General features: G+C 37.9%; 1 protein-coding gene across 1 annotated transcript; it reads right to left on the bottom strand.

Moving 5' to 3' along the window:
• Window positions 1-2989: 2989 nt before the first annotated feature.
• On the bottom strand, window positions 2990-11735 carry LOC136218523 (kinesin-like protein KIN-12B). Its single transcript, XM_066005438.1, has 16 exons — window positions 11223-11735; window positions 10379-10516; window positions 10214-10297; window positions 9995-10120; window positions 9817-9876; window positions 9678-9731; window positions 9501-9593; window positions 8165-8260; window positions 7788-7933; window positions 6414-6563; window positions 6190-6319; window positions 5072-6094; window positions 4883-4981; window positions 4667-4810; window positions 3788-4582; window positions 2990-3467 (listed from the first exon to the last, which is right to left on the bottom strand). The coding sequence occupies exons 1-16, from the start codon at window positions 11541-11543 to the stop codon at window positions 3150-3152; spliced, it is 3777 nt and encodes a 1258-aa protein (XP_065861510.1). The 5' UTR covers window positions 11544-11735; the 3' UTR covers window positions 2990-3149.
• Window positions 11736-27654: the final 15919 nt, after the last annotated feature.

Genomic DNA, 27654 nt, shown 5'->3' with positions numbered 1-27654 from the left:
AACCAAACAAATTTAAACTAAACATATAACGAAATGAGTGCACAAACTGTTATTACCAGAATCGTTACATTCCCCTAGAGCGATAAGAAGTCATGTTGATTTTGACGTTTACCTTTCCGTATTAGGTCCAATATAATTCGATCCTTCATGAGCTATATCTTTAGACGAATCTGTGACTATGGAATATGTCAAGTTACATATAATGAGACGTCTATTTTACTTGTGTAGGTAGAATTAACTCTGAATAGATAGATTAAGTGAAATCTCCATTTCTACTCTTAAACTTATCACCTTGGATTTCCAGTTAATTCTTTCACAAGAGGCCATGGATATATCTCCTATGTATTAGGAGTGACGAATGCTCAATCTAACATTGACTATCCTGTAATTACTTTATGTGACACCCAACGCCTGCTCTCACACATCCTAGGGTCCCCCTGTAGCGGATCGTGCTTACACAAAGTCAAAGCATCCCACTCCATAATCCAGAATCACTAATTAATGTTTATTTGCGTCTTAGGATTACTTATACCTACTAATACCATTTGAGATGAAACATGTGACATTAGATAAATCCATCCATCCTGTTGTCTCAAGTCGGGTCCCCATTCCTAATTAACTCCTTCACCGAATCCACGTAACTGCCTAGATATTTGAATACCTAAAGCTTATGAGACCAGCTCTTTGTTCACAACAGAAGACATTATTAGATACAAGTCTCAACAGTATTATGTTAATCCCATAAACACATTAATTGACTTGGGTTATTTTAAGTTTATTAGTTTATTATAAAGTTTAGTCTCACTTCATGCTTGTATGAACACTTTATGATCACTTAAATAAACTTTGAGATTTCTTTTATTTAATTTAATTAGTTCTAATAAAAGATAAATGCCTTTCTATAGTTAAACATACTATATCTTATAAAACAAACGATAATGAACGATTCATTTACAACTAATTTATATCCTACAACAATTGTCTATAGGACATTAAACCCCAGCATATGAATGGTGAGTTTAATGGCCTGAAGACATTGATTTTGAAAGAAAATCCTTCTGCATATTATGTCCATTGTTTTGCTCATCAATTACAATTCGCTCTAGTTGTTGTGGAAAAAAAGCATGTTTGTGTTGCTTTGTTGCTTAATGTTGTTTCTAACTTATCAAATATTATGGGAGCTTTATGCAAAAGAAGAGATCTTCTTCGTGAGAAGCAATATGGTAAAGTTATTGAAGCGTTACAAAATGGAGAGATACAAAGTGATACATGTTTATATCAAGAAACTTCTCTTCAACGAGCTGGTGATACATAATGGAGTTCGCATTATCTTTCGTTGGTAAGCCTAATCACCATGTTTCCCTGTATGATTGATGTGCTTGATATGATTCAAGGGGATGGAACAAATTCAGAGCAAAAAGGTCAAGTTTGTGTCTTACTTGCTTTGACACAAGCATTTGAGTTTGTTTTCAACTTGCATTTGATGAAAAAGATATTGGGATTTACATATGATTTATCTCAAACTTTACAAAGAAAAGATTAAGGTATCATCAATGTGCAATAAGCTTAGTTAACATTTCTAAACAACTGCTCCAACAAATGAGAGATGATGGATGGACTTCTTTACTTATTGAAGTGACTTCTTTTTGTGAAAAGAATATCATCATTGTTCCAAATATGGATGATATGTTTGTGGATCAAGGAAGATCACGAAGAAATACTCATAAAATTACAAACTTGTATCATTATCCAACTGATATATTTTACACGGTCATTGATATGCAACTTTTAAAACTCAATGAGCGCTTCACGGTGAAAAACTCAGAATTACTTTGTTGTGTCGCGTGCTTAAATCCTATTGATTCTTTTGCAGCATTTGATAAGCAAAAGCTAAATAGACTTGTTCACTTGTACCCATCTGATTTTTCTACAGTGCAGATTGCTATATTTAAAGAGCAATTGGAAATTTACATTTTTGATGTGAGATCTGACAGATGGTTTTCTGAGCTTAGTTGAGACAATGAAGAATGCTTTGTATCCCCTTGTTTACTTGCTTGTGAAATTAGCTTTAATTTTACTGGTTGCAACTGCTTCAGTGGAAAGAGTATTTTCGATTATGAACTTGGTAAAAACTCCACTACGATGTTTAGGGGATGAATTTTTAAATGATTGTTTAGTTCATATATTAAGAGAAAAATATTTGATAGCATTGACAATGCAAAAATTATTTTAAGGTTTTCAACATATGAAGAAATATAGAGGATAATTATGAATTATGTAAATTTATTTTTGATATAGTGTAATTAAAATTATTTTTATGTTATTGATTTTTTCTGCAATTTTTTACACCACATATATAATTCTTCTGTCTTTGGGGGTATGCAAACTCATTTCCACATCATTCTCCACCATATTATTTCTTTTATTATTATTAATTGGTTCATGACTCAACAATAATATTTAAGACATACTTTTTTTATCTCCTTAATACATTTTCATTTCAAATAGTAGAATAAAAATGTATTTAAAATTGAAAATAGTTATTAATTGCCATTTTTGAAAAGAAATAAACTAACTTCTAACAAGTAAACATATGAACAGTTGAACCAAACAAAAAATACTCCTAGCAGACAACTATAAGCAAAAGAATGCAATTTTTTTTTTCAAAAGAAAAAGAATTAATGACATCATTAAAAAAACACATTTTGTTCCATTATATTGCATCAATTACATATCAATTAATTCTAATAAAAGATGTTACAATTTTTATAACTTTAAAATATATTTATAGATAATGTATTTTTAATTTTGACAACATATTTGAGTTTTATAGTATATATATATTTTTTTTTGGAAGAGATATGAGTTACTATGACTAACTTGATTAAAATTGGCCGTTTTTCAACGAATTGATGCTCAGACCAATTTGGACAAATTGACCCTTTATCCTATAGGCTACATAATGTTTTGAATAAAAAGAATATAATCATTCATTCAACTCTATGAACTTAAATCTGAATTTTTGATCTACAGGGCGGCACAATGGGCGAACCAATAAATATGGTCCTCCTCCCAACCCAAGAGCAAAGCTACACTTTGGGAGCTATTTCACATAATACATACACCAAGTTGATGCTAATAATAAATCTTTATATATTGCATCTGTCATACCCAGAAAACCATGATGATGTATCGTACTTTGCTGTTTCCTCAGTTGGCTCTCCATCTTCACATTTGTTAAAAACTGGAACTGGATCAAATTCCCCCCTCCATCCTTCACTTTCACTATGAGTATCGTACTTTGCTGTTTCACAATCGTTATAAGTAGGTTGGGTTGCTTCTTTAGGTAGGCGAGACTCTTCATGTACCATTTTAATACTGCTCAACTCATTTTGATGTTTCCTCTTCAGTTTATCAATTTGTTTAAATGCCTTAGCAGTTTCTTGTTCTGCATCCATGGCTCGCTTCTGCGACGTAAGTATACCGAGTGAGATAATATATAAATGAAACCAAACAATGCAACTCTAGATTGCACAAGAAAACATAATCATGTACATCTGGAAACAGAGCCATACTGCTGAATTGAACTTGTGACAACTTATAAAGAAAGGAGCAACAATATAATATATTCACTACATACTCCTAACAGTTACTTCTATCGCCTTCTTTGGACCTCTAAGTTTCTTGTTTGTGAACAACATTTTATTAACTTCATGTTATATAAGTAATTTCTTCTGCAAAGCAAACTAACAACAAATAAAAGAAATAAGGATGCTTCAAAAGTAACCTGAGCGACAGCAACAGCTTCTTCTGCTTCTTTGAGCCTAACCAGTAACTCGCCTGCAGCTTGTACAGCCTCAGCTGTATCCCTCAATTGAGACTGGAGAGCTTTATTTTCATCTCTAAGATATCGCCTCTCTTTCTCTCTTTCTACTTTCAATGCTGAAATTTCAGCAGCGAGGGCATTTATAAACTTCGATTCAGCGCCCCTAACTCCTGCTCTAGAAGCAGCTTTTCTGACATCCTCTATTCCTTCCTGTATCTGCCTGTGCCGTGCAAGTAATGAGATATGTTTTTCTTCAAGATCTGCATACTGTTCAAGCATACGTGCATGCCCTTCCATTGCCATTTGCATTGCTTCCTTCAACTCTTGAGCACATTTCTTCTCTGTCTCTAATTCCTGCCTCTGTTTTTCAGCTACCACCCGGCTACTATCTAGTTCAGTTCTCAAATCCTCAGCCAGAGAAATCCACTTGCTCTCAGCCTCAGTCCAACGCATTCTCTCCTGTTCAATGTTCAATTCTGCAGTCTCCTCAGTTGACTCTGTAATCGTTCCAAGAGATATTGGAGTGATGCTAGGCTGACATGAATATGTCAATTGCAAAAGTGAACTTCTATTTATCACAGATTGAGATGAGGAATCAATATAGTATTGTAATTGGTTTCTTAAATCCTGAATCTCCTCCAACAACACTTCCCTTTCACCCAATTCGTAGAAATTCCGATAATTTTCTAACTCATCTTGAGCTTTCTTCAGCTCAATATTTGTCCTTAGAACTTCAGAATGATTCTCAAATTTCTCCTGTAAATTGACATATATTAAGAAAAGAAAAGAAAAGAAAAAGAGCAACAGTAAACAGGGGGGAATCTCCACAAAAACATTAACCTTATGTTCATGCATAAGTGATGTTAGTTCTTCCTCCATAAATTCCTCAGTAGGCAAAACACCATCCATAAGCCGTAGAATTGTATCCTCCCTTGTCTGCGCTATTATGGAATTGCATTCCCTCTCGTGCTTGTACTGTTGTACCTGTAAATATTGGTCATGAAGCCATTATAGTGAAAAGTAACACTTCGGCTCTTGGATAAATTAGTAACCTACCAAACGTTTAAGCTGCATTATTTCATGAGTTTGTTTGGCACAAAACTCCTCCAAAGCCATTTCCCTTCTAATTGCTCCTGCCAAAACCTTTTCCACTGCCTGCTTATTAGATTAACAAAAGTGTCAAGCATCTGTTATATAAAAATAGACATCAGATTACTAAAAATCTAGCTGAAGCCATGAACTTACTTTGGGAACATGTACTTTGGATTTATCAGAAGACTCTGAACCATCAATAGGTACTATCTGCAAGTTCGTGTCATTACTGGCATCTTTGTCCTCCAGTTTCTTTCTCTTGCAACTCTTACAGAAAAGTTCCTCACTATCTTCTTCTGGTATGTCGTTATCTTGAGAAAATGTTTGCACACCCACATCAACTTTTGCAACCAGCAAAATTGACTTTAGTTCTGCAGGTTTACAAGGAAACCTAAACGATGATCTCCTGAATGCTGAACTCTTGCGGTGACTATCAATAATTTCCAGACCTCTATGGAGACTGGCAGCTAAATGATCTGTTGATGCAAAGACACTTTTACTTGTTTGAGTAGCCAGAGCATCAGAAGGGCTGCTTTTCCTCGATTTTGCAAGAGATATGCATACATCCTCTGACTTATTTTCATCCTTAGACTGTTTCTGGGAGGCTGTTAGCATTGAAGAGGTCCGAAGACTTTTCCTGCTACTGCTAATTTTGGGTGAAACACTTGGAGTTGGCGATTTCAAAATTGGTGATACTTCACATGGCACTATGCTGAGGCAAGGAGGGGATGCACAATTTATTTGACCATCCTGAGAATCGTTCATTTCACCTGCCAAGAGAACTCCCACAGCAAGTTCTAATTTCTTGTCTTTTACTTCCACCATATCATGATGACTATTCAAACAACCTTGGGTATTTCTAACAGGGTCAGCAACAACATGATCAACAATTAATTCATTTTCCATATCCATAACTGCATCCTCAGGAACTTGTTCTATGATACATCTACTCTCATCAATAGTATTGCAAAGTTCAGCATCTGCAGGCGGCAGTCCAACTTCATTGCATAGCTTTTCAACGGCTTCTTCGTCAATTTCCATCTCCTCATCACCATCCTCATCTACTTGAGCGAGCCGTGAATGCGGATTAATGAGGCTTTTCAATATATTTAGACTTTTACGGGGATCCCAACCTGTTGAACTGTTGCTATTTGTCTTCACTCGATGTAATTCATCCTGTTTTATTCATCCACTTATCGAGCATTATAAATATGTTTGAACTTTGAAACAGGTCAAAACAACCTAATGAATAGATAATAATGAATGCCTACCCTTAGCTGTCGGATTACTCCTCGCAAGTGGTTTACATCATCCTCCATCTCTTCATTAACAACTGCCTTGTTCTTGATTGCCTTGGCACGCTGTGCAAATCGCAATGTACTGAAAGTTTCATTCTTACAACTGCAAATATTGACAATGAACTGCCAATTTGAGACAGAATAGGGAGGAACAGGAGGAGTTCATCAAAGACAAACAGCATGGGCAGTGTTATTACCTTTGTGCAGGAGAAACAGCACATACCATTGCCAATTTTGCATTTCCGCCAAGTGATTCCTGTAACAAAAATGTCAATTTGGAGTCTCTGTATGGAATATGCCTCTGCTTTCCTGTTTGGGAAACTTCAGCAAGAATGTTTATCAAGTTCCTGCAAGCCGAGAACATCGGGGACCATTTGCAGAGAGTTCAATTTGAAATTTGATACGAGGAATATGACCATGATAAACATGCAACTAAGTGTTACAACCTTCAATCTGAAGAATGGAAATGAAACTGAGAAAATCACAAGGTATATTATATTAACCACATAGAGTTTCCCCTTTCAAAATTTTCATTTATTTTATTCTGCAAACTAATGCGACTTCCGCCAATGATCATTGCCTCAAACCAGTTATTACAGAACTGGCAGTCACAAGGTATATTATATTTTATGCCACCAAATAGAACATAGAGTTTTCCCCTTTCAAAACTTTCATTTATTTTATTCTGCAAACTAATGGGACTTCCACCAATCATCATCAATGCCTCAAACCAGTTATTACAGAACTGGCAGTTACAAGGTATATTATATTTTATGCCGCCAAATAGAACCACATAGAGTTTACCCCTTTCAAAATTTTTATTTATTTTATTCTGCAAACTAATGCGACTTCCACCAATAATCAATGCCTCAAACCAGTCATTACAGAACTGGCAGTGGAACTAAACTTCTGGTTTTTTGTAGCAATCTAACTTCTTCATACTTAATACTTCCCGCAATGCGCATAACACACAAGATGATAATCTAAGATTGATTGTTCTCAATTAGTCCAAAGGTTAAAAAGGAAGAAAAAGAAACATAAAATGTTACAGATGAAGCTTCAAACAAACCAAAATCAGCTGGTTCTCCTCTCCAATTAGAAGCAACATCTGAATCTTTTATCAATTTTTATTATGTTTAATCATATTTCTTTTCAGCCTACAAAAAGTATTTGTCATTTTAAGGTCTGATTACATGTACTGCAATCAGCTTGTTCTCTCATGCCTATTACGACTCCTAGTTTTTATTTTAAGTTTCTTTTTATTCCATCAGATTTATACACTTCAGGGTAGCAAATAAAAGAAATTTAATGTCACCAGTTTCTTTAATTTGTCGGTTATAATCACTTGCCATTGTGTTCAAAGGAAATTGGGAGGTGCAAATGAGATCAAATTAATACAAGTTCCAAATCTTTTATGTAAGGAGTTCATCGAATGCTCAATATATCCTGCTGATGTCATTTCATTGCAACTAAACCGAACAAAACTTAGCCAATATCTTAGCTTGGAACTAAAACAATAGATTTTTCAACTACAGTAAAAGAACAATAAATAAAACAGAAACAGATCATACCCAAGCTGTGAAAGAGATCGGTTTATATTTCCTGCTTCCTTTAGTCGTTCCCCAGCAGCACCAGTTAACTTCTGCCGCTCAGACCCAGCTAGATCAACAAGATTTATTCTACTTGTTTTTAAGCTGCTTATGCCATCAGCCGTGCTCTATGACAAACAGTTCACTTTAGAATCCCACCAGCAAAATATGACAAAAAGGCAAATTAATTGAATATATTTTTTTTCATCGACAATGAGAAACCTCATTCTAATTTCTATAGTCAAGGCCTCAAGTATTAAATAGTCCATGTTTTCGAACTTCTCTAATAAGATTAGAAAAAAAAAAGGATAAGAATTATCAAGACATGCATAGATAACAAGTGTAACAAAATATATTACCTTCTGTCGACATTCAACAACACAAGTGAAAACACTGTGTGAGCGGGAACTGTCAGCATTTATACTAGTTGCACCTATCCTTCTGTTGGACAACCCCTGCAAAATATATTGAGTTATCAGTATAATCACTGTTGTTATTGTTCAGAAAATATTCCAACAGCAAAAAAAAAAGTAAGAGAAAAGGATGCAAAAATTTGAGAAAATAGCATCCTTATAAATTAAAATACCAACATAGAAACATGCATAGTATAAATGGAAATGAAATGTAATATTCATTCTGGAACTACCAAAAGAATTTATTTACTGAAGCTCATTGTTCTATGTATTGTAAGACATGTATGAATATGCACGTACTAGCTTTCTAGAGATGCTGTTTTAGACTATAAGAGCTCTCATAATTTTCAATATTTTCTATGGCAATGCCAAACTTATTCTTGAACTACCAAAATATAAGTAATACATTAGAGGAAATTGTCTAATACACTGTAGGATAATGCATATGTATGTTCTTCTACAGATGCTCTTTTACTTGTAAGAGAGCTCCTCCCATAATCAATCGACTTCTTACAACACATTACAACTTCGGATGCATGCTGCGACAAAAAAAAAAAAAAAAGGGCAAAAACCATCTTTCTACAGATGCTGATTTAGGTAATAGGAGTTCTCATAATCAAGGTTTTAAAAGACGCTAGGCGCTAGTCGGACGGAGAGGGCCCTTACTGATTAATCGGTGATTAATCGGCGATTAATCGGATTTGTATTTTTTATATTTATTTATTTTTTATTAAATAAAGTATTATATAAATACCATTAATATATGAATTATACTATGTAAAAATAATAATATAAAATATTTAGGATAGAAAAACATACATATTTTAATATTATTTATATTAATGTCCTTAAAAAAATAACAAATAGATCAATAAAATAATATTTATAACAAAATGTGTCAAAATAAAATTAATATTCTTAAAAATAAATTTAATAGTTTAAAGTTTTTTTTTTATTTTTTTTGTTATTTAATATTTTTTTAAAATTAAAAAAGTTCGACATAAAATTTAAGGACCAATTTTTTCAAAAAGGCCGCCTGGGACCGCCTAGGAGCCGCCTAGACCCGCCTAGGCAGCCAAAAATCGGTCAACCGATTTATACCACCTCATTAGTGAAAATCGGGACCGCCTTGGCCGATTTTTAGAACACTGCTCATAATCATCATTGCAGTTCTCAGCATCACTACAAAATGCATTACTACAGCCAAAGTTTGAAAAGTTCAGTCAAACCTTTGATGATGGCATTAACATTCAGTATTTATAGCAAAAGCAAAGTAGCAAACCTTTATCAGAAGCTGAGTCACATCTTTCATTGTAAATACATAATCTTCTCTTAGATTCTCAACATAGACACCAGATTTCACATCTTCTCTAATCTGAAAAGATTCCAGAAGGGTTAGGAACTAGCTTCTTTCATATATAGACAGAATCAGAGTGGAAAATCTTATAGCACTGTTCACCTGGAGGTTTCGCTGGTTTAGATCCAGCAAATCTGTTATTTGTTCATTATATATCTGAAAAAATAAAGTGAGGTAAACGGGAGCAAATTATACAACAAATCAAGTGAATTCTACCAAAGTTAATAGTAATGGTATTAACCTCGAGAAAAGAGCAGCGACACTGATACTTGAGTTGTTTATCAGCATGTTTAATTTGCTCCTGCAAAGGAATTTAAAGAGTAGTTGTGAAGAGAAAAAAATGATATATAACTCAGCATGTTTTATTGCTGCGGCACCTTCTTGAGTTTAGCAAGAAATAAAATAAAATTTATATATACCTCATTTATGCGGTCAAAGAGTCTTTGAAATACACGGGGAGTTAAGCCTTGTTTATCACTAGTTAAGTTTTCTTCCAATAAGGCATTAGCAGGTCCCCACATGGTGTAGGTCTTCCCACTCCCGGTCTGAAGAATTTAATTTCCCAAAAGTAGAAGTTAGGAGAGCCATTTGTAACACCAAATGGAAATGTAAGAGTAGAAAGTTATGTTGTATAAGACCTGTCCGTAGGCAAATACTGAACTGTTAAATCCAGCTAGACAATTTTCAACAAGCGGAGCTCCTACCAGATCAAATATATCTATCTGCGATGAACAAGATGGAGAAAAAGATAGATTTTTAGAATTTCATACAAAGCCTGCAAACAAACAATTAGTAAGTCTTGCCTGTGTTGCCTCTGTATCAGCAACCGAATCAAATGTGAAATTTTGCCCATTGATTGACAGAGAATCACCAGACATTTTTTTAACTATCATTTCTCCTTCATCTTCATCCTTATTTAATGGTCGCATTCGCACAACTACCTACAATTTTGTCAAATGGAAGACCAGGAAAAAAAGGGGTCATCATCAAGTAACAAGAATTCTAATGCTCAAAATAAACATAAGCTATGTTATGTCAAAGTCAAAATTTGGACACACGGTGTTTCTCCATGCAGCCATTTTAAACAATTTTGACAGGAAGAGGAACAGATAAGAATGAGTAGCTGTAGACCCGTGTAATTTCTTGAAATTTAAATTTTTGTCCAGCCATACGTTCTAAGCATAAGGATTACGCAGGAGCACTTTGCAAATATTTTTAAATAGATGTACAAGAAACTAAGTAAATACAAAATCATTTCTATTGATTCATACAGCAGTACCATGTAAAACTGATTGGGTGGGAGGGAGGCAAAAGAGTTATTACGAATCATAATTTCCATAGAAACCAAAACAATCACAAATATGCAAGTGGAAGCGAAAAAATAATATAACATTTACGAGAGAGAATAACACTGCAATAGTCAACAATCCCATATCCAGACTTAAGTACAAAAGGTTTTAGTTAAACCTGATACTATCCATCAAAATGTTCTCTCTTATAAAAAAGAAGCATGTCCAGAAAAATTTCATTAGTTCTCTCTAGTCTCACAAGCCAAACAAGAACCAAAATTTACTAAATTGATAAACGAAAGAATAAAAACCGAATTCACTAAGAAAGATAAGCAAACAGAGAAACATAGATAATAACCTTAACGCCTGAATCAGGGACAGAATTATCTGGCACTGTCTCGACGCTGAGTTTACGTTTGAGAGGGTTAGAGGACGGAGGCCTAGGAGGTAAAGGACTCCTCAACTTGGCAGCAGGAGATGTGGAGGGTTTTTGATCGGATAGTGGCATAGATATCAGATCTGACGGCGAAGTGTTTTCTTTATTGGATTTATGCCTCCGGAAAGAAGAGGGGGGCGGAGGAGACGGCTTCAATTTATGAGAGCTTGGGTTCGGAGACTCTACTGGCTGCGGCTCCATAACTCTCAAGATCGCATTTCTTGGTTGGGTAGAATACTTCATCGCGAATGAAATCGTACACACAACACAGAGATAGGTAGGGAGGGAGAGAGAGAGAGAGACTGTGTGTGTATTGTGTTAGGGTACGGGCAAGGCAGCGATGGCGGAGGAAGAAGCAGAGTAGAGAGATAAATGTAGCCGTTACGAAGAGTGGAATTTGAATTTGGGAATATAGTTGAGAGAAGACACTTTGACAAATAAGTGAATTTGAATTTTGTTTTTCTGGATCTGGAGCGCTGGAGTAGATGGATCCTGGGCGTACATTTCTTGCCTTCCTTTACTACTTGTACGGTTCAGATTTACTGATTTATTATCTTTTTTAATAAAATTATATATAACTATAAAAGCGGAAGGCTGGAACAGTAAAATTGGCAATTTTGTGCCAAAATTTTTCCAATGTTACCTTTTTAGTACACTTAATTATAATTTTATCCTTTGAAATCATTAAAAAAATCTTAGCTACCTAGCATTATCTTTTTTAATAAAATGTTTTATATATAACTATAAAAGTGGAAGGCTGGAACAGTAAAATTGGCAATTTTGTGCCAAAATTTTTCCAATGTTATCCTTTTAGTACACTTAATTACAATTTTATCCTTTGAAATCATTAAAAAAATCTTACCTACCTAGCATTATCTGGACAGAATTATCTGGCACTGTCTCGGGTCAGGCCCACTCTAATAAATCGGCTAATTTTGGTGCTGAGTGTGAAGCTTAGGGACAGGGGAACGCGGTTTCCCCCAGGGTTAGGGTTAGCATAAATGAGATAGGTAAAAGCTCTTGGAAAGATACGGTTATGGGGGTGGTTGAGGAAGAGCCTTGTATGGAGGAAGTGTTAATGGTAGGGGATTCTAAAGATTTGTATTCTGATTCTGATGAGGAGGAGGGTGCCCAGGATGATCCTCTTTGTCCTGTTATTAGACTTTCCTCAGCTGAGAAGCGTGAGCTCAGAGAGAAGTGGAAGGTGTCTTTAATAGTTACGGTGTTGGGAAAGAGAATTAGCTTTAACTATTTTGCCCAAAGGATTCAAGCTCAGTGGGCTAGGAAAGGGAAAGTCAGTATTACTGACCTGGAAAATGACTACTATGTCATCAAATTTACCAAGGTTGAGGATTATAATGCTGTGATCAAGGGGGGCCCGTATATTATTTCCAACCATGTTTTGGTCTTACAACCTTGGGTTCCTAATTTTAATCCTCACGATTGTTCGGTCAACAGGATTTTGACTTGGGTTAGGTTCTCGGGCCTTCCCATTGAGTATTATAGTGAAAATTTTCTCAGTAAAATAGGAGGTTTGGTTGGAAAGGTCCACCACGTGGACAAAACTACAATTGGTGCCATTAGGGGCAAGTTTGCAAGGGTTTGTATAGATGTTGATCTTGCTAAACCTTTGTTGTCTAAATTCTGTGTTCGTGAAAAGGTGTTTTTTATTGAGTATGAATGTTTACATAACATTTGTTATGATTGTGGCATGTATGGTCATTCTCAGGAAGGGTGCTCTAAAAGGGAGAAGGTTGTAAAAGAGATTGTTGAGGGTGGTGTGGGGAGAACTGAAGGGAGCCAGGGGAACGGAGGGAATTTTGGACCCTGGATGGTGGCAAAGAGGTCTGCTAGACGTAGAACTCAACCTTCAGTTGTTCAAAATTGTCCTCCTGACATCAACATTAATTTGAAGTCTTCACTATCTAAGCCTTTTGCTTTTCCAAGTGTCAAAGAGAAGCCTATCCACAAAGCAAGGGAGGAGTCTGGAGCCGCTTCAGCTTTTACGTCAGGATCTAGATTTTGGGCCCTGACGATTGAGGAAGTTCAAGATTCTGACCAGGGCGATGAGCACATTGATCATAGCATGCCAGGTTTGGAGTCTGTTGATCCAGCCGAGAAGGTGGTTGAATCTGTTAACCCCCTTTTTTCTCCAAAGATGAAGCCCAGGGGGGGACCCTGGCCCTGGCTGCACGAATGATGAAGAAGATAAATGAGGTTAGTATTCCTATTCTTGGTGGTGATCTTGGGATTGGAAAGTCTATGGGAGTTAACAAAACTAGTTTGAAAAAACTAAAGGGAAAGCAAAAAAGTGTCCAGAACACTATGTCTTTACCAGAGATGAGGGGGCCTACGGGTACCTCGGCGAGGCTCTCAGGAGCCCCTAATAAATACCTGGCTTAGGTGTGTTGGTTCGGTCAGTTTTTCCTCCTTTCTATGGATTTGTTGTGTTGGAATGTTAGGGGTGCGGCTAGCAAGGCTACCCGTATCCATGTTAATGATCTAATTAAACAATTTAATCCTTCTTGTTTTGCTTTAATGGAAACTAAGATTAGTGGAGATAAAGCAGATGAAGTGGTTAAAAAGTTTAGGAACTGGAACTGTGTTAGATCGGAGGCTACTGGCTGGGCTGGTGGGATTTGGCTTTTCTGGAAGCCAGGTCGGGTTCATTTTGATGTTATTAACATGGATAAGCAGTTTATTCATTGTAAAGTGAGTGTCTCCGGTAATAAACCTTTTTTAGTTACCCTGGTGTATGCTGACCCTATTTTAGCCAATCGGAAACGGCTTTGGGAGGTTCTTTACTCTTTCAGTGTCAGCATATCTGAGCCTTGGTTTGTGGCTGGTGACTTTAATGATATTGCTTTTATGAGTGATCAGAGAGGGGTTTCGCATCATTATATTAATCGCTGCCTTCACCACAAGAATAGTATGGACCTATGTGGGCTTTCTGATCTTGGGGCCTTTGGTCATAAGTTCACTTGGAAGCGCAATAGTACCTTTGTTCATTTGGACAAAGTTTACGCTAATATTTCAGCTCAGACTACTTTCCCTGAAAGTTTTGTGTTAAATCTCCCTTTCCGTCATTCGGATCACTGTCCTATTTTATTTAGGCTAATGAGAGGCAATCGTCTTAAGGGTGAGAGACCGTTCCGTTATCTGTTGGCTTGGGAGTCTCATCCTAAGTTTAAAGAATTCGTTCATGATAATTGGAAACCCCACTCGAATGTCCTTCAAGCTGCTGAAGGATTCAGGAATAATATGCAGGGTTGGAATAAAAATGTCTTTGGGCATATTATTAGGAGGAAGAATAAATTATTGAATAGGATGGAGGGCATTCAGCATAGGTTGGAGGTTAGATTTGATTTCGGTTTTGATGGCCTTCTCAGAACCCTTCAGAAGGAGTTGGAAGCTGTGCTCAGGCAGGAGGAGCTTCTTTGGTTCCAAAAATCTAGGAAGTCTTGGATCAGAGATGGGGATCGGAATACCAGGTATTTTCATCTCTCTACCATTATTAGAATGCAGAGGAATAGAATTGATGCTATTAAGAACTCTAATGGTGATTGGGTGTATGAGGATGAGGATATTCGGAGATTGGCCCTGGAGTTCTATAAGGATCTGTTTAAAGAGGAGCATGTGCATCTGGAGAGGGCTCATTTTGTTGCTACCTTTCCTATGGTTGGAGAGGATAACATTCTGGATACCTTCCGCCCCATTTCCCTGAAGGAGATTGACCAAGCCATATTTAGTATTGGGGCTACTAAAGCTCCTGGGATAGATGGTCTGCCAGCTGGTTTTTACCATAAGCACTGGGAGGTTGTGAAGGAAGGTATCTATAACTTTATCATAGGTGTTTTTAATGGTTCTCAAGATATAGAGCTGGTGAATAGAACCCTTCTAGTTCTGATCCCTAAGATTGAGAAGCCCTCTTCCTTTTTGCATATGAGGCCTATCAGTCTTTGTAATGTTCTTTATAAGACTGTTACTAAGATTGTGGCTAATAGAATCCGCTGCATTCTTCTTGAGATTATCTGTCAGAATCAGGGAAGTTTTGTGCCTGGTAGACAAATGATGGATAATGTGGTGATTGCCCAAGAGATGGTCCACACTATGAAGATCATGAAGGGGAAGAAAGGCATTGTGGCTCTTAAGTTGGATTTGGAGAAAGCCTATGATCGTATCAACTGGAGTTTCCTGATGGAGAGTCTGGAGAGAGCAAGGATCCCTGACAGTTGGATAAGGTTAATTAAGGTTTGTATCTCTGCTCCTGTTTTCAAGTTATGATTAATGGGGATATGTCGGAGGAATTCTCTCCGGGCCGGGGTATCCGTCAAGGTGACCCAATGAGTCCCTTCCTTTTCGTTATTGCAATGGAGAGGTTGTCTCATCTGATCCAAGATGCTGTTGATAATGGGAGTTTCAAACCAGTGGTTATCAATAGTTTCTATCCCCAGGTTACTCACTTATTCTTTGCATATGATGTTCTGATCTTTCTGGAAGGGAATGAGGAGCAGTTGAGTATTATTATGGATATTCTTGATTGTTTCTGTTCGGCCTCTGGTCAGAAGCTTAATGTCTAAAAATCTAGGATGATGTGTTCTAAAAATATGAACCAGAGAGTCTGTAAAAGGTTAAGTGATATGTCGGGTATTCCTCTGACTAGCTCTCTCGGGAAGTATCTGGGTATTCCCCTCCACAGCGAGAGAGTGTCTAAAGTGTCTTTTAAAGATACTTTGGATAAAGCTAACATGAAGTGTGCCACGTGGAAAGCGAAGACTCTCTCTCTTGCTGGCCGTCTTACGTTAATTCAATCTGTTAATTGTGCGACTCCCAATCACATTATGCAGGCGTGTCATCTTCCTGAACCTGTGCTTAAAGATCTTGACAAAATTAACCGTAGGTTCCTGTGGGGGGAAGCTGAGGAGGGGAGAAAGATCCATCTTGTTCCTTGGAGTGATGTTTGTCAGCCTAAAGATTCCGGAGGTCTGGGCATTAGGAAGGCCAAAGATAATAATAAAGTCTTACTAATGAAACTCCTGTGGCGGATGTGGCAGTCTCCTTCAGCTCTTTGGGTCCAGCTATTATGCGGGAAGTACCAGAAGGATATGGTGTTTGGGGGGCCTAAGGATAGAGTGGTTAATTGTTCCTTTCTTTGGAAAGGCATTAGTGCGGTTTTTGCTGAATTTTGTTCTGGGATTGGGTGGAATGTGGGTAATAGTAGGTCCATCAGTTTCTGGAAGGATATTTGGATAGGTAAGAAGCCTTTATTGGAGGTTTGTACTTCCTTGCCTCCGCTGGACATTCAGGACTGGAGGATCGCTGATGTGGTGGATTCCGAGGGGGAGTGGATTTGGGATAAATTTGATTCCTACCTCAGTCTGAAATCGCTCCTTACTATTAGAGGTGTTCACATTAGTAATCAATTTGATGACAAGGACGCTTACTGTTGGGCGCTGACAAACAATGGGACCTATTCGTGTAAATCTGCTTATCAGGCGTTCCATCAGGATTTGGATTCTTCCTCCTCTGGGGTGTGGAAGACGATTTGGGCCTTGAAAGTGTCGTTCCGTATTAGGAGCTTCCTGTGGCTTGGGACTAGGAATAGGTTGCTTACTAACTCGGACAGAAAAAGGAGGCACCTGGTGGATTCTGGAGCCTGTGGCAGATGCAGAGAGTTTGAGGAGACTTTGTGCCATGCTCTCAGGGATTGTGAGAAAAGTAAAGAGGTTTGGAGGAGAATTCTCCCTAGGGATGTGCTACCTTCCTTTTTTGCCCATTCTGATAATGATTGGTTTGTTAATGGAATTAAAGGGATTCTTTTGCCTGGGATTCAAGGTGTTCTTCTTTTTGTGGTGGCTTGCCATCAGATTTGGAAATGGCGGAACGAGGATATCTTTGGAGGAGGAGTGGTTTCTCAGCCAAATATCCTTGATTTATTTTCTAAGAAGATTAGTACCTTGATTGAGAGTTTTGTTGAAGACCCCTTAGCTAGGGATGTTCAGAGAAAGGAGGTCAATCTTTTAGGCTGGTGTAGGCCGAGTGAAGGTGTGGTTAAGCTCAACACTGATGGTTCTTGTCTAAGAGACGGGAGAATTGCCGCAAGAGGGGTCCTTCGAGACGATGGTGGCAGGTGGGTTTCTGTCTTCTCTCAGAATTTGGGTATTGGTTCCTCCTTTTCTGTAGAGCTTTGGGGGATTCTCTCTGGCCTGAAGCTTGCTAAGGATCTAGGGGTGAAGAAGCTTCTGGTTGAGTCAGATAACCAAGAAGCGGTTAAAATGATTTCTGAGGGCAATGCTGTTTGCCGAAATAGCCTGAACATTATTAAAGACATTAAAAGGATTGGTTCCTCCTTTGAGTCTATTAGGTTTGCTCATATTTATAGGGAGCAGAACCGCGTTGCGGACCGTCTTACGATGGAAGGGCACTCTAGTTTGTTGGGTCTTTCTACCTTTTCTTCTCCTCCGGCCTTCATCTCTTCTTTGATCTTGGAGGATGTGGTGGGGGTCAGTTTTCCTAGGCTGATCCCGGGTTGAGCGGTTTTTTGTTTATTTGTTTTTTTTTCTTTCCTTCCCTACCAAAAAAAAAAAAAATCAAAATGATAAACTAAAATTGACTTTCACAATAATGAGAAAAGTGTATAGTAATTCTAATTAATAACCTGGATTACTCATGAGCTAGTTTAGTTTAGTTTTTTTTAGTATCATGAGCTAGTTAATCAATCATAAATACATCATAAATCGTAAATTAAAGACATAACATTTTAATTTACAACTAATACACAATGACATGCTTTTATCAAAATGTTCCTCTCTCCGTTTATTTATATAGATCATTTATGTAAAAAAGAAAAGAGAAAAGAAAGATTAAGTATTCATTAATTGAAGTATATAAATTACTACTAATATATTTTTCTATGTTTTTTTTCTCATCAACTGTGTTTTTAATATACTCCTTAATTTCGCCACTTTGAAGAAAAATGATACTGTTAACCTACAAAATAAAAAAAAATTATTTTCAATTTTATATGTAAATAAAAAGCAGATAATAAAGTTAAAATAAAGTTTAGAAAAAATCACTCACATATCATGTGGGAATTCCCACACGCCGTGTGGGTGCAAGCTAAATTCTCTACTTGAAATTGAACAATACACACGACGTGTGGCTTAGCCACACACAGTGTGGACTATAAAACAACATTCTGAATAAGTGCTTGAAGGAGCCACACATAGAAAAACAACAGCACTTAGGAACGGTTTAAGGATTCAGACCTTTTTTCGTGCCATTGAGATGGAGACAAGTGGTATTTTCGGGCTCAAATCCCCAACTGCTACTGTCATCTGCCCTATAAAAGTCACTTTTTTCACTTTTATGAGTTTTTCCTACTCTTCTTCATGCTCTCTAGCTTTCATCTTCATCTCGTTGTTCTCAGACCTTTTGCCAACTTTTCCATTGCCTAGGGAACTCTTTTCTTCAATCCACTTCGAATTTTCATATAAGTGCTCTTTCTAGGTTTATACCTGTCTTTTACTTTGTCTTCGCATCATCTTTTAGTCATGAGTTCTAGTTCTATTTCATCGGAGAGGACTCTAGGCCTCTATGAGATTCAAGTAACACATGAAAGAATTCTGGGGTCTCTTCCTGTTGCAACTTCGGTTGTCACGGCGGAGGCACCAAATCCATTGTTTGGGAGGGAAGAAGCCAGTTCTTCGGCCCCTAATAAAAAAAAGGGAAAAAGCCCCTAAGATGGAAATCACCCCCCCATCTATGGTAGATTTTGGGGGTTTAGTTGCCCTAAAAGCCCTATACCTTTGGCTAGGGGCAGTTGCGTGCTTAGTTTCCGAACCTTTCCATCGTCCCGACATGCCCCTTAAAGGGTATTTTACTGTTTATCAAAGCCACATAGAGAGGGGTTTTACATTCCCCGTTCTTAAGGTGATAAGGAACGTCTTAGAATTCTTTGGAATCCCCATTTACCAGCTACATCCCAATGGGTGGCTGGATCTCATTTGCGATTCATTCTTAGAGGCGAATCTAGGAATAGTTCTAGCCTCGCGGGTCTGCTCTCTCCATACGCTAACTAAGCGTGGGGTAGAGGACCATATAACCTTTTCAAATTTGAAAGGTTATTCGCCTTTCCATAGTAAAATGTCGAATGTCCACAACTGGGGAAGCAAATTCTTCTTCATCAAGGTGGCGGATGGCGTATCCTTAGGATTTCCAACATCTTGGAATTACAATCCTAAGGAGCAGGCGAATAGAGGTTTTATTCTTAACTCAGCGGAAGGATGCCGTGAAGCTTTTAAGGCCGATCAAGCCAAATCATTGGTCGTACCACCAAGTTCTTGAGTTCATGAGGGTGGGCATGCCCTTAGTTGGGTTTTGAAGATCCAGAACTGCCGGTCCTGATCATTAAAGAGGCTTTTCGTTATGACTCCTTGAAGAATGCTAGCATGGTCATATATGAAGAGGCCTTGGCGGATCTAGTGAAGGATGCATCGCCATAAGAGGAAACCGAAACTGCTGACAGAAGGCTGAAGACATCATAATCCTTGATGTTGATGTCGATGCAGCGAATGCTCAAGGTAAGCCCAAAGATGCTCAAGGTGCCCAAGATGCTGAATCATCCCAAGTGGAGAAGGCGAGCGGCGCTCTTACTGCTTTTTGATATTTTTATAATCATTTTTTACTAAGGGAAATATTATATTCTCCTTGTAGTGATACAATCTTATACTTTTATGAGTACATTTTCTTTTAATTTTGAATTCATTACTTTGTGTATTTCTGTTTCAGAATCTATTATTTTTGCATATGTCTTTTGCAAGTCTTTAGAATCTGATCTTTAGGACCTGATCTTTAGGATAGGTGGCCAGCCATATCCTTCTATGTTTTTCTATCTTTAACGAAAACTTGCTAACCTTTAAAAGGTTTCTAGAGGGTTTATTTTCCTATCTTTGAGAAAGATGACCCGCCCTGAATGGCGATCAGTTTTCCTATCTTTGAGGAAAGTTGATTCGTCATGGGGACTTTTTGTTTTCCTATCTTTGAGGAAAGATTTGGACCTTACAGGTCCTTAGAGGGTTCACTTTCCTATCTTTGAGGAAATCGACCCGCCCTAAATGTGATCAATTTTCCCATCTTTGAGGGAGATGATTTGCCGTAGGGACTTTTGTTGTTTGTATGAAGTTTTTTCTTGTTGCTCCCACCTTATTGTGAGAAGGAAATATTTATATTTTTAATAGACTTTAAAGAAGATCATCATAATAAAAAAATGACTTTATTGATATAACTACATGGCAATAACTTTGTCTTATTACAATGGGTAATTGTCTCCTTATGAGCCTCGTTAAAACCTCTAATAGGAAAAACCCAGTGGGAAACCCCTATTTAAGGAAAAAGAGTGCTCGAGACTTAGTTACATTTATTTCTTGAAATATTTATGGAGATTCTGGATGTTCTAGGTCCGCGATACTTCTAGCCCGTCCATATCTTCTAATTTGAATGTGGCAGGTCCAATTTTGGAGATGATGCGATAAGGTCCAGTCTAGGTTATTCCCAGTTTGCCTTTTCCATCAGTGGACTGGATTTTATCCATTTTGCATAACATCAGATCTCCCTCATTCAACTCCACTAGCTTGGCATTTTTATCATGGTAGGCTATGATCCGCTGTTTGTAAGCGACTATACGGATGTATGCTCTGTCCCTTCTTTCTTCAAGACTATCCAACCTCTCATTGAGCTTCTTTTCATTATGATCTTCATAGCAATAAAAAAACTCGATACCTGGGGGTTTGGATCTCGATTTGAATGATTGCCTCTGTCCCATAAGTGAGGGCAAAATGCGTTTCCCCCATGTCGGTTGTTGTCCTAAAAGTAGACTCTAGCAAGTGCACTAGATACAAGTAATATTTTAGTAAGTAGAGTATCGTCTCCTCAGGAATTGATGAATAACTTTAAAAGAAAAACCTTATAAAACCGGGTGTTCGTAGTAACGTAACTTCTTTCTTTGGTTGAAAATGGTTTTGTATGATTTGATTAGAAATGACTAAAAGTGAATGACTTTCAACTAGTTTGTTCAAAAGATAATGATTTGTTACAATAAGAGGGTGGAATAGGCTAAGCCACGGCAAGAACAGGTTACTTACAGTATAACTTTAGGCTATTTATTAATGAATGAAATATTGTGAGGTCAAGGTCTCTACTTTAGATTCACTTAAGTTAAGTTTCGTGTGTTCTTAAGATTATAAGACTTACTACAACTTTAAGCGTCCTCAAAGTTGGTTCTTTCTTGCATTAGACACGAAACAACATTTCATCTTTTAGAAAACCCTTGATATAAACCTCTTATATTCCTACTTCGGGTTTTTGTATGTTTAATGAGAGATACATGAGAATGAAAGCAGATCCCCATCATTCATTAACACTAAGATAAAGGTACTCAAACATGCATTTATGCGCATCATTAAACACCACATACAATAACATCATTCATTCATAAAAAGGTTAAGTTAACTTACAGCACCAGCCCGTAGCCGGCCTAGCCCATTCAATCGACTACTCACTCATGGTAAATAGTGAACAGCCTGAAGAAGAGCAATAACTCTCCATTAATGGAGTTTTCCTGGTTCAGAGAAAGCTTGCCGCTCTCACAACTCGCCAAACACTTCTCCACAAAATTCTCCAAAAAGAAGTCTGCCTTCCCTCCAACTACTGTTTTCTATTTAAAGGAGGGAGGCCCCAAAATAATTAAATACTAAAATATTACATAAATAAAAGATTGTTCCGAAAGGTCAACTCGTTCTTTCATCAAAATTGGTTGTTAACTTTTGACACTTGAACACTCAAGGTCAGAATTTCTTGTCATCATGTTACTTTTAGCCGGCTACTCCTACTACCGCCTCCTATTCCTATTGTCCTCCCTGGTTCTCCCCTTTATCCGCTGGTCCGCTGGGTATGATCGAATTTTCCTACAAAACAGGCTCAATGGCAGCTGTTTCGACTCTTCTTTCAAGATCTGCATAAAGACCCTTTTTAGTCTACATTTTATGCAATCACAAGCCTTAATTTACCCTTTTTATCTCACATAAGGTATGTTTATTAGGATCAAATATAAGCTTATCAAATACCCCCAAATTAATCCTTGCTTGTCCTCAAGCAAACATAACAAGACATAGAAACAAAAGGGAATGACATAAAAATAAGACAATGGAGAAAGCATAAGAACAAAGGCTGGGATAGAAGAGATACTAGGCACACGAAAAGAAAACACAGTAGTAGCTGAACTCTTTTCAACTTTCAACTAACTCAACCGATGATTAGCACACATGAGCTTGATAAAAATACGGTTAGACCAGATCTAAAACATGCAGACTTGTTCAAGAGATTCGTTAAAAACTCCAGGTTGAACTTCAAAATTCAATCAAACAACCTGTTTATCCTAAGTGCCTCACTAAGGAAGGAATTTTCACTCACTCTCAAATGGCATTTGTTACCACAAGGAAGGGAATGGAACTTCACTCCTCAGCTCAATACACGCATCAATAGGTTATGATTTTGCTTATTGGCCCAGTTTCTATGGATTAAAGATTTTCCAAACAAAGTCAAAAGGTCTTAAACATGGGTTGTAATGTTCGATTAAGGCTAAGGTATGGAAGTGAATGGCTATTTAAGTGTAAGAATTTTGTCTACATGCAATGACATTCAACAATGCTCAGTTCTCAACACTTAGCGATTCTGCCTCACCCTAATCACTCTGCACAACCTGTTTCACAACATTGGCCAAACTAATCTTCAAATACACAGAAGACAACCATCCAAACACTTCATTTCAGGCTCAAAATATGAACATGTGTCCTGAAAATGAAAAAAAAACTTTATTCAAAGATTTTTATGTTATCTTCAAAAATTCCTACTTGTGGTCCTCACTCAATCATCATCCCTCAAATGTCATCATTTCAACAATTTATCTTTCTACACTCAGATTTTCTCAAAAATGTATTTTTCTTTAGCTAGAACGGCTTGTTCTGAGGCATGAGACAAATTCAAGGTGTTTTGGGGATTAAAGTGAAGGGGATTGGTTCCTTTAAGTAGTGTTTAAGAAAGAATAGGCTAAGGCTCAAGTTGGTTATCCTAAAAATGTGAGTGCAATGCACAGGTAAGCTTTTTGTGGAGTGAATTTCGAATCTAAATGCCTTTTTCATCCTAAGTTCTTCCAAAATTTTACCATTTTGATTAGGCAACCAAAGCAAAACCTACTTAAAGACAATATGTACTAGCCCTCTCACAAAGAATCAATGCATTTACATGCTAATGTAGGCTCAAGTTCTCACAATTTAGGGCTTTTATATGCACTCGGACTTAAGGTCCTTTAATTGAATTTTTGAATTATCACTAGGTTCACCACACACTAGATTTGAGGTACAAGCATGCAATCATTGATTGGCAATTGAAAGAATATTATTCCGCTGCTATATCCACAAAAATAGAGGGCAAACAAGAACTAGAAATCAAAATGGAACATCCCGTTCAATAAAAGAGAATTTACACAATGAATATAGAGTGTGAAAAAGCACAAACATGCACTAATATTCACAAGACAGTAGAAAGATAGAACTGGTTGTTCTTAAAGTAGAAGAAACAGTGGATAAGAAGAATATGGAAAGGACAAGCAAACAATTTCATTTGCAAGCAAAAATTCAGAGGGTATAAAATGTTGCTCCAACAAACATACCGCATGTAGATTTCAATTTGGCACGAAAATAGTGTATCTTATCATGTTTTGGCCAACAGATATATCAATATGTTTCATATTTCCCACCCCCAAATTAAAACTCAACATTGTCCCCAATGTTGGTGCAAATATCGATAAGGGAATACTCAAAATAGCCACACAACATATATACAGAACAGGAAATAAAAAGATAAGGTGTAGAGACGTTACCAGATGGAGAGGACAGCCAAACAGGTTGTTCAAACGGGTGGAGAAAGAGAGGAGTCATCCTCCCTTTCCTTTACAGGAATAGTGATGCCACCTTTTGAGGTAGCAGCAACATTCAGATTTAGACCAGATTTTTCCTTTACTGGGCTTTTAATCGACGTACCAGATGGACTTTCCCTCACATGCTCCTCCTCGACACAGAGATTTTTCAGGAGATCAACTTCTCCTTGCAATTGAGCGTTCTGAGCCTGAAGTGCTCAGATTTGGTTCTGGTTGGCCTTTGTTTTTTCGAACAGGTCTTTTAGCTGTAAGAGGATATCCTTATTGGATAGCTTGGAGCACTTGCAGTAAAAGCTGAGATCTTTTACATTGGAGTCCAGGGAGTCAAATTCAGACGAAACGACCACAGCAGGCTCATTTTTGCGCTTCTTGGTCTCAAGCCGCTTGGATTCAAGGTAGTCAGTCATCCATACCCATTCCCCGTTGATTTGTTTCCCAAACAGCATGTTTTGAAGGCTCTTTAAGTCAATCCGGTCAGGATGGTTAACGATAGTGAGCCTGTTCCGATCTTCAGGCTTGAAAACCCCAATCACTTCTGCGATGCGGGTCACTATGCTACCGCAACAAATCAACAAGGACGTCTTGTGCCTGAATGCACTCACATATTCCCCGAACCAGAATCCCAAATTCATCCACCTGCCATTCACCATACTCCACAGGGCTACAAGATTAGCGCTTGGGATGGTTGCTTGATTCTCTCTTGCAAAAATAGTGACGAACACGAGCTTATGCAAATAACGTAGGGCATAATCTTCGATGTTCGATGCCTTGGATGCACTGCCATCATAATTTGGCTGGCCGGAGATAGAATGCCAGAAAACCTGAGGGTCAAACTCGTCTGGCGTATCATAAAGAAATGCCCCCTTGTAGGCCTCAGATTCCAAATCATCGTCGTCAGTGCACCCAAGAAGCAAGTTAAACCCATTCAGTGACATACGCTGTATGTGGGTCATTAGACAGAAACTGAACTTCCCTTCTTCATCAGGATCAGTGATTTTAGGATCATGTTTGAACGTTGCTAAGAACTTAAGGGTGAGTTCCTTGTACGCAGGCTCCTCCATCTCGAAGAAACTTCCAAGATGGCCTGCTTCCATCCTTTCTCGAACCCTGCTTGCAAGTTTAAGCTTCTTTAGGGTCTCCCAGCACACCGTTCGTACATGGCCAAACTCCAACTGAGACAAATTGTCAAAGTATTTATGTACTCCAACATCTTTGAACTGTGACAGCTTCTGCACAAGTTTTTAATCAGGGACAAACGCTACCGCACTAGTTCCAGCCATGCCTTTTCCTTTCTTTGTCTCTTTCTTGGCTCCTTCAATCTTGATTGATTTGCCTGATCCTCGGGTCCTCATCCTGAAATAGACACTAATAGAGCAAATGGAGTTATCGAGAGAGTAAGGGAGAGTGTTTTGAGAGGATGGGAGTTGGAAAGAGAAAGTAATGCAAAAGTTAACTAAGTACATGAGTGGGTTTATCTAGAGGTGGAGCGGTTGCGTGAAAACTAGCTTTTGTCAGTTTTAATTACTGAAAAGACTGCCCACAGGCCACATGTAAGAGTTTGGTGTGGAAAGTGGGTGGTGGAAAGAAGAAAAGACGTTTTGGGAAGGAGTTCTGTTACTTTCCACTAAAACACTCTTAACTTGTCTTGAATGCACCGAGGAAAGTAATTAGTGTTCAAGTACATCTTTCACTATGCAAAGGGATAAGGTGATTTGACAAGTCCCTCTTTTTTTAATTTTAAATTTATTTGCCGAAGATTTCCCCCCAAAAGTGGTTCATCCCAAGTCTAAGTAAGTAAAAATCAAAACTAAACCCTATGGGTAAGGGTCAAGAGTTTTAAATTTTTGCCCACAAGATAGAGGGAGGGGAACTACTAAATATACTGAAATGACATGACACGTGTCAGACATTAATAAACTTAAACAGAAATGGACAAAAATATGTACAAAATTAAGTAAAGGGACAGAGAAATTTTTTGGGTTACCCCACACCCTGCTGCAATTGGTGTTTGTAGCGAACACCTTGTTCCACTTTTGACTCATGGGGGCTCCTGGAAGTGAATGGTCTTAATTGCTCTAGGAACTTCATCTTTAAGATAAGGTTTTAACCGCTGACCATTGACTTTGAACGGCTCGTGTCCTGTTTGAGAGATCTCCACAGCGTCGTAGCTGAACACCTTGTTCACTATGTAAGGTCCTAACCATCTGGACTTCAACTTGCCAGGGAACAACCTCAGCCTTGAGTTGTACAAGAGCACTCGTTCTCCTTCGTGGAATACTTTCTCCTGAATCTTCTTATCATGCCACTGTTTTATCTTGTCTTTGTAACTCACCACGTTTTCATAGGAGAACAGTCTGAACTCCTCCATCTCGTTGAGTTGCAATCGTCTCTGTTCACCAACATCATATTTCTCAAAATTTAGAAAAGTTAATGCCCAAAAGGCTTTATGCTCCATCTCCACAAGCAAGTGGCATGACTTCCCATACAATAGCCTAAAAGGTGACATGCCTATGGGTGTTTTGTAGGCAGTTCGATATGCCCACAATGCATTATCAAGCTTGTTTGCCCAATCCTTCCTAGAATTGCCTACTGTTTTTTCTAAAATTCTTTTGATCTCCCTGTTGGAGATCTCCACTTGTTCACTGGTTTTTGGATGGTATGGCGTGGCAATTCTATGAGTGACTCCAAACTTACCCATCAATTTCTCGAACTGGGCTTGCAGAAATGGGTGCCTTGATCACTAATTATGGCACGAGGTATGCCAAATCGGGCGAACAGCCTTTTCAGGAACTTTACCACCACTCGTGCATCATTAGTGGGACTGGCAATTGCTTCGACCCATTTGCTAACATAATCAACAGCCACCAAGATATATTTATTACCATAAGAGGAAGGAAATGGACCTATGAAATTTATGCCCCATATATCAAAAATTTCACAAACAACTATGTTGTTCAGGGGCATAGCATTTCTGGCAAAGATGTTACATGTTCTCTGACATTCATTGCATGCACTCACAAACCTATGGGCATCCTTGAAGATTGACGGCCAGAAAAACCCTGATTGGAGTACTTTTGCTGTTGTTCTACTTGCTCCATAATATCCTCCAGCTTCCTTGTCATGACAATGGCTCAGAATGGCTTGCCCCTCTTCATGAGTTACACATATTCGTATGATTTGGTCTGCACACAACCTGAAAAGATAAGGTTCCTCCCAAAAATAGTATTTGATCTCCGAAAAGAACTTTTTCTTTTGGTTGGTAGACAAATTATACGGCTTAATAGAACTAACAAGATAGTTTGCTATATCAGTGAACCAAGGGACAGAGTTAAGAGAATACAACCGTTCGTCAGGAAATGT

The sequence above is a fragment of the Euphorbia lathyris genome, chromosome 2 (genome assembly GCF_963576675.1).
Source record: "Euphorbia lathyris chromosome 2, ddEupLath1.1, whole genome shotgun sequence".
NCBI lineage: Eukaryota > Viridiplantae > Streptophyta > Magnoliopsida > Malpighiales > Euphorbiaceae > Euphorbia > Euphorbia lathyris.
Note: the sequence above shows the minus strand (reverse complement) of the source record. Positions and strands in the feature narration are given on the sequence as shown.

Bases quoted from the DNA above. Each gene is read 5' to 3' on its own strand.
- LOC136218523 (XM_066005438.1), bottom strand. From the start codon at position 11,543: ATGAAGTATTCTACCCAACCAAGAAATGCGATCTTGAGAGTTATGGAG. The intron at 10,517-11,222 runs GTTATTATCTAT...ACAAAATTGTAG, and splicing joins TCCCTGATTCAGGCGTTAAG to GTAGTTGTGCGAATGCGACC. The intron at 4,583-4,666 runs GTTAATGTTTTT...GTCAATTTACAG, and splicing joins CACTTATGCATGAACATAAG to GAGAAATTTGAGAATCATTC.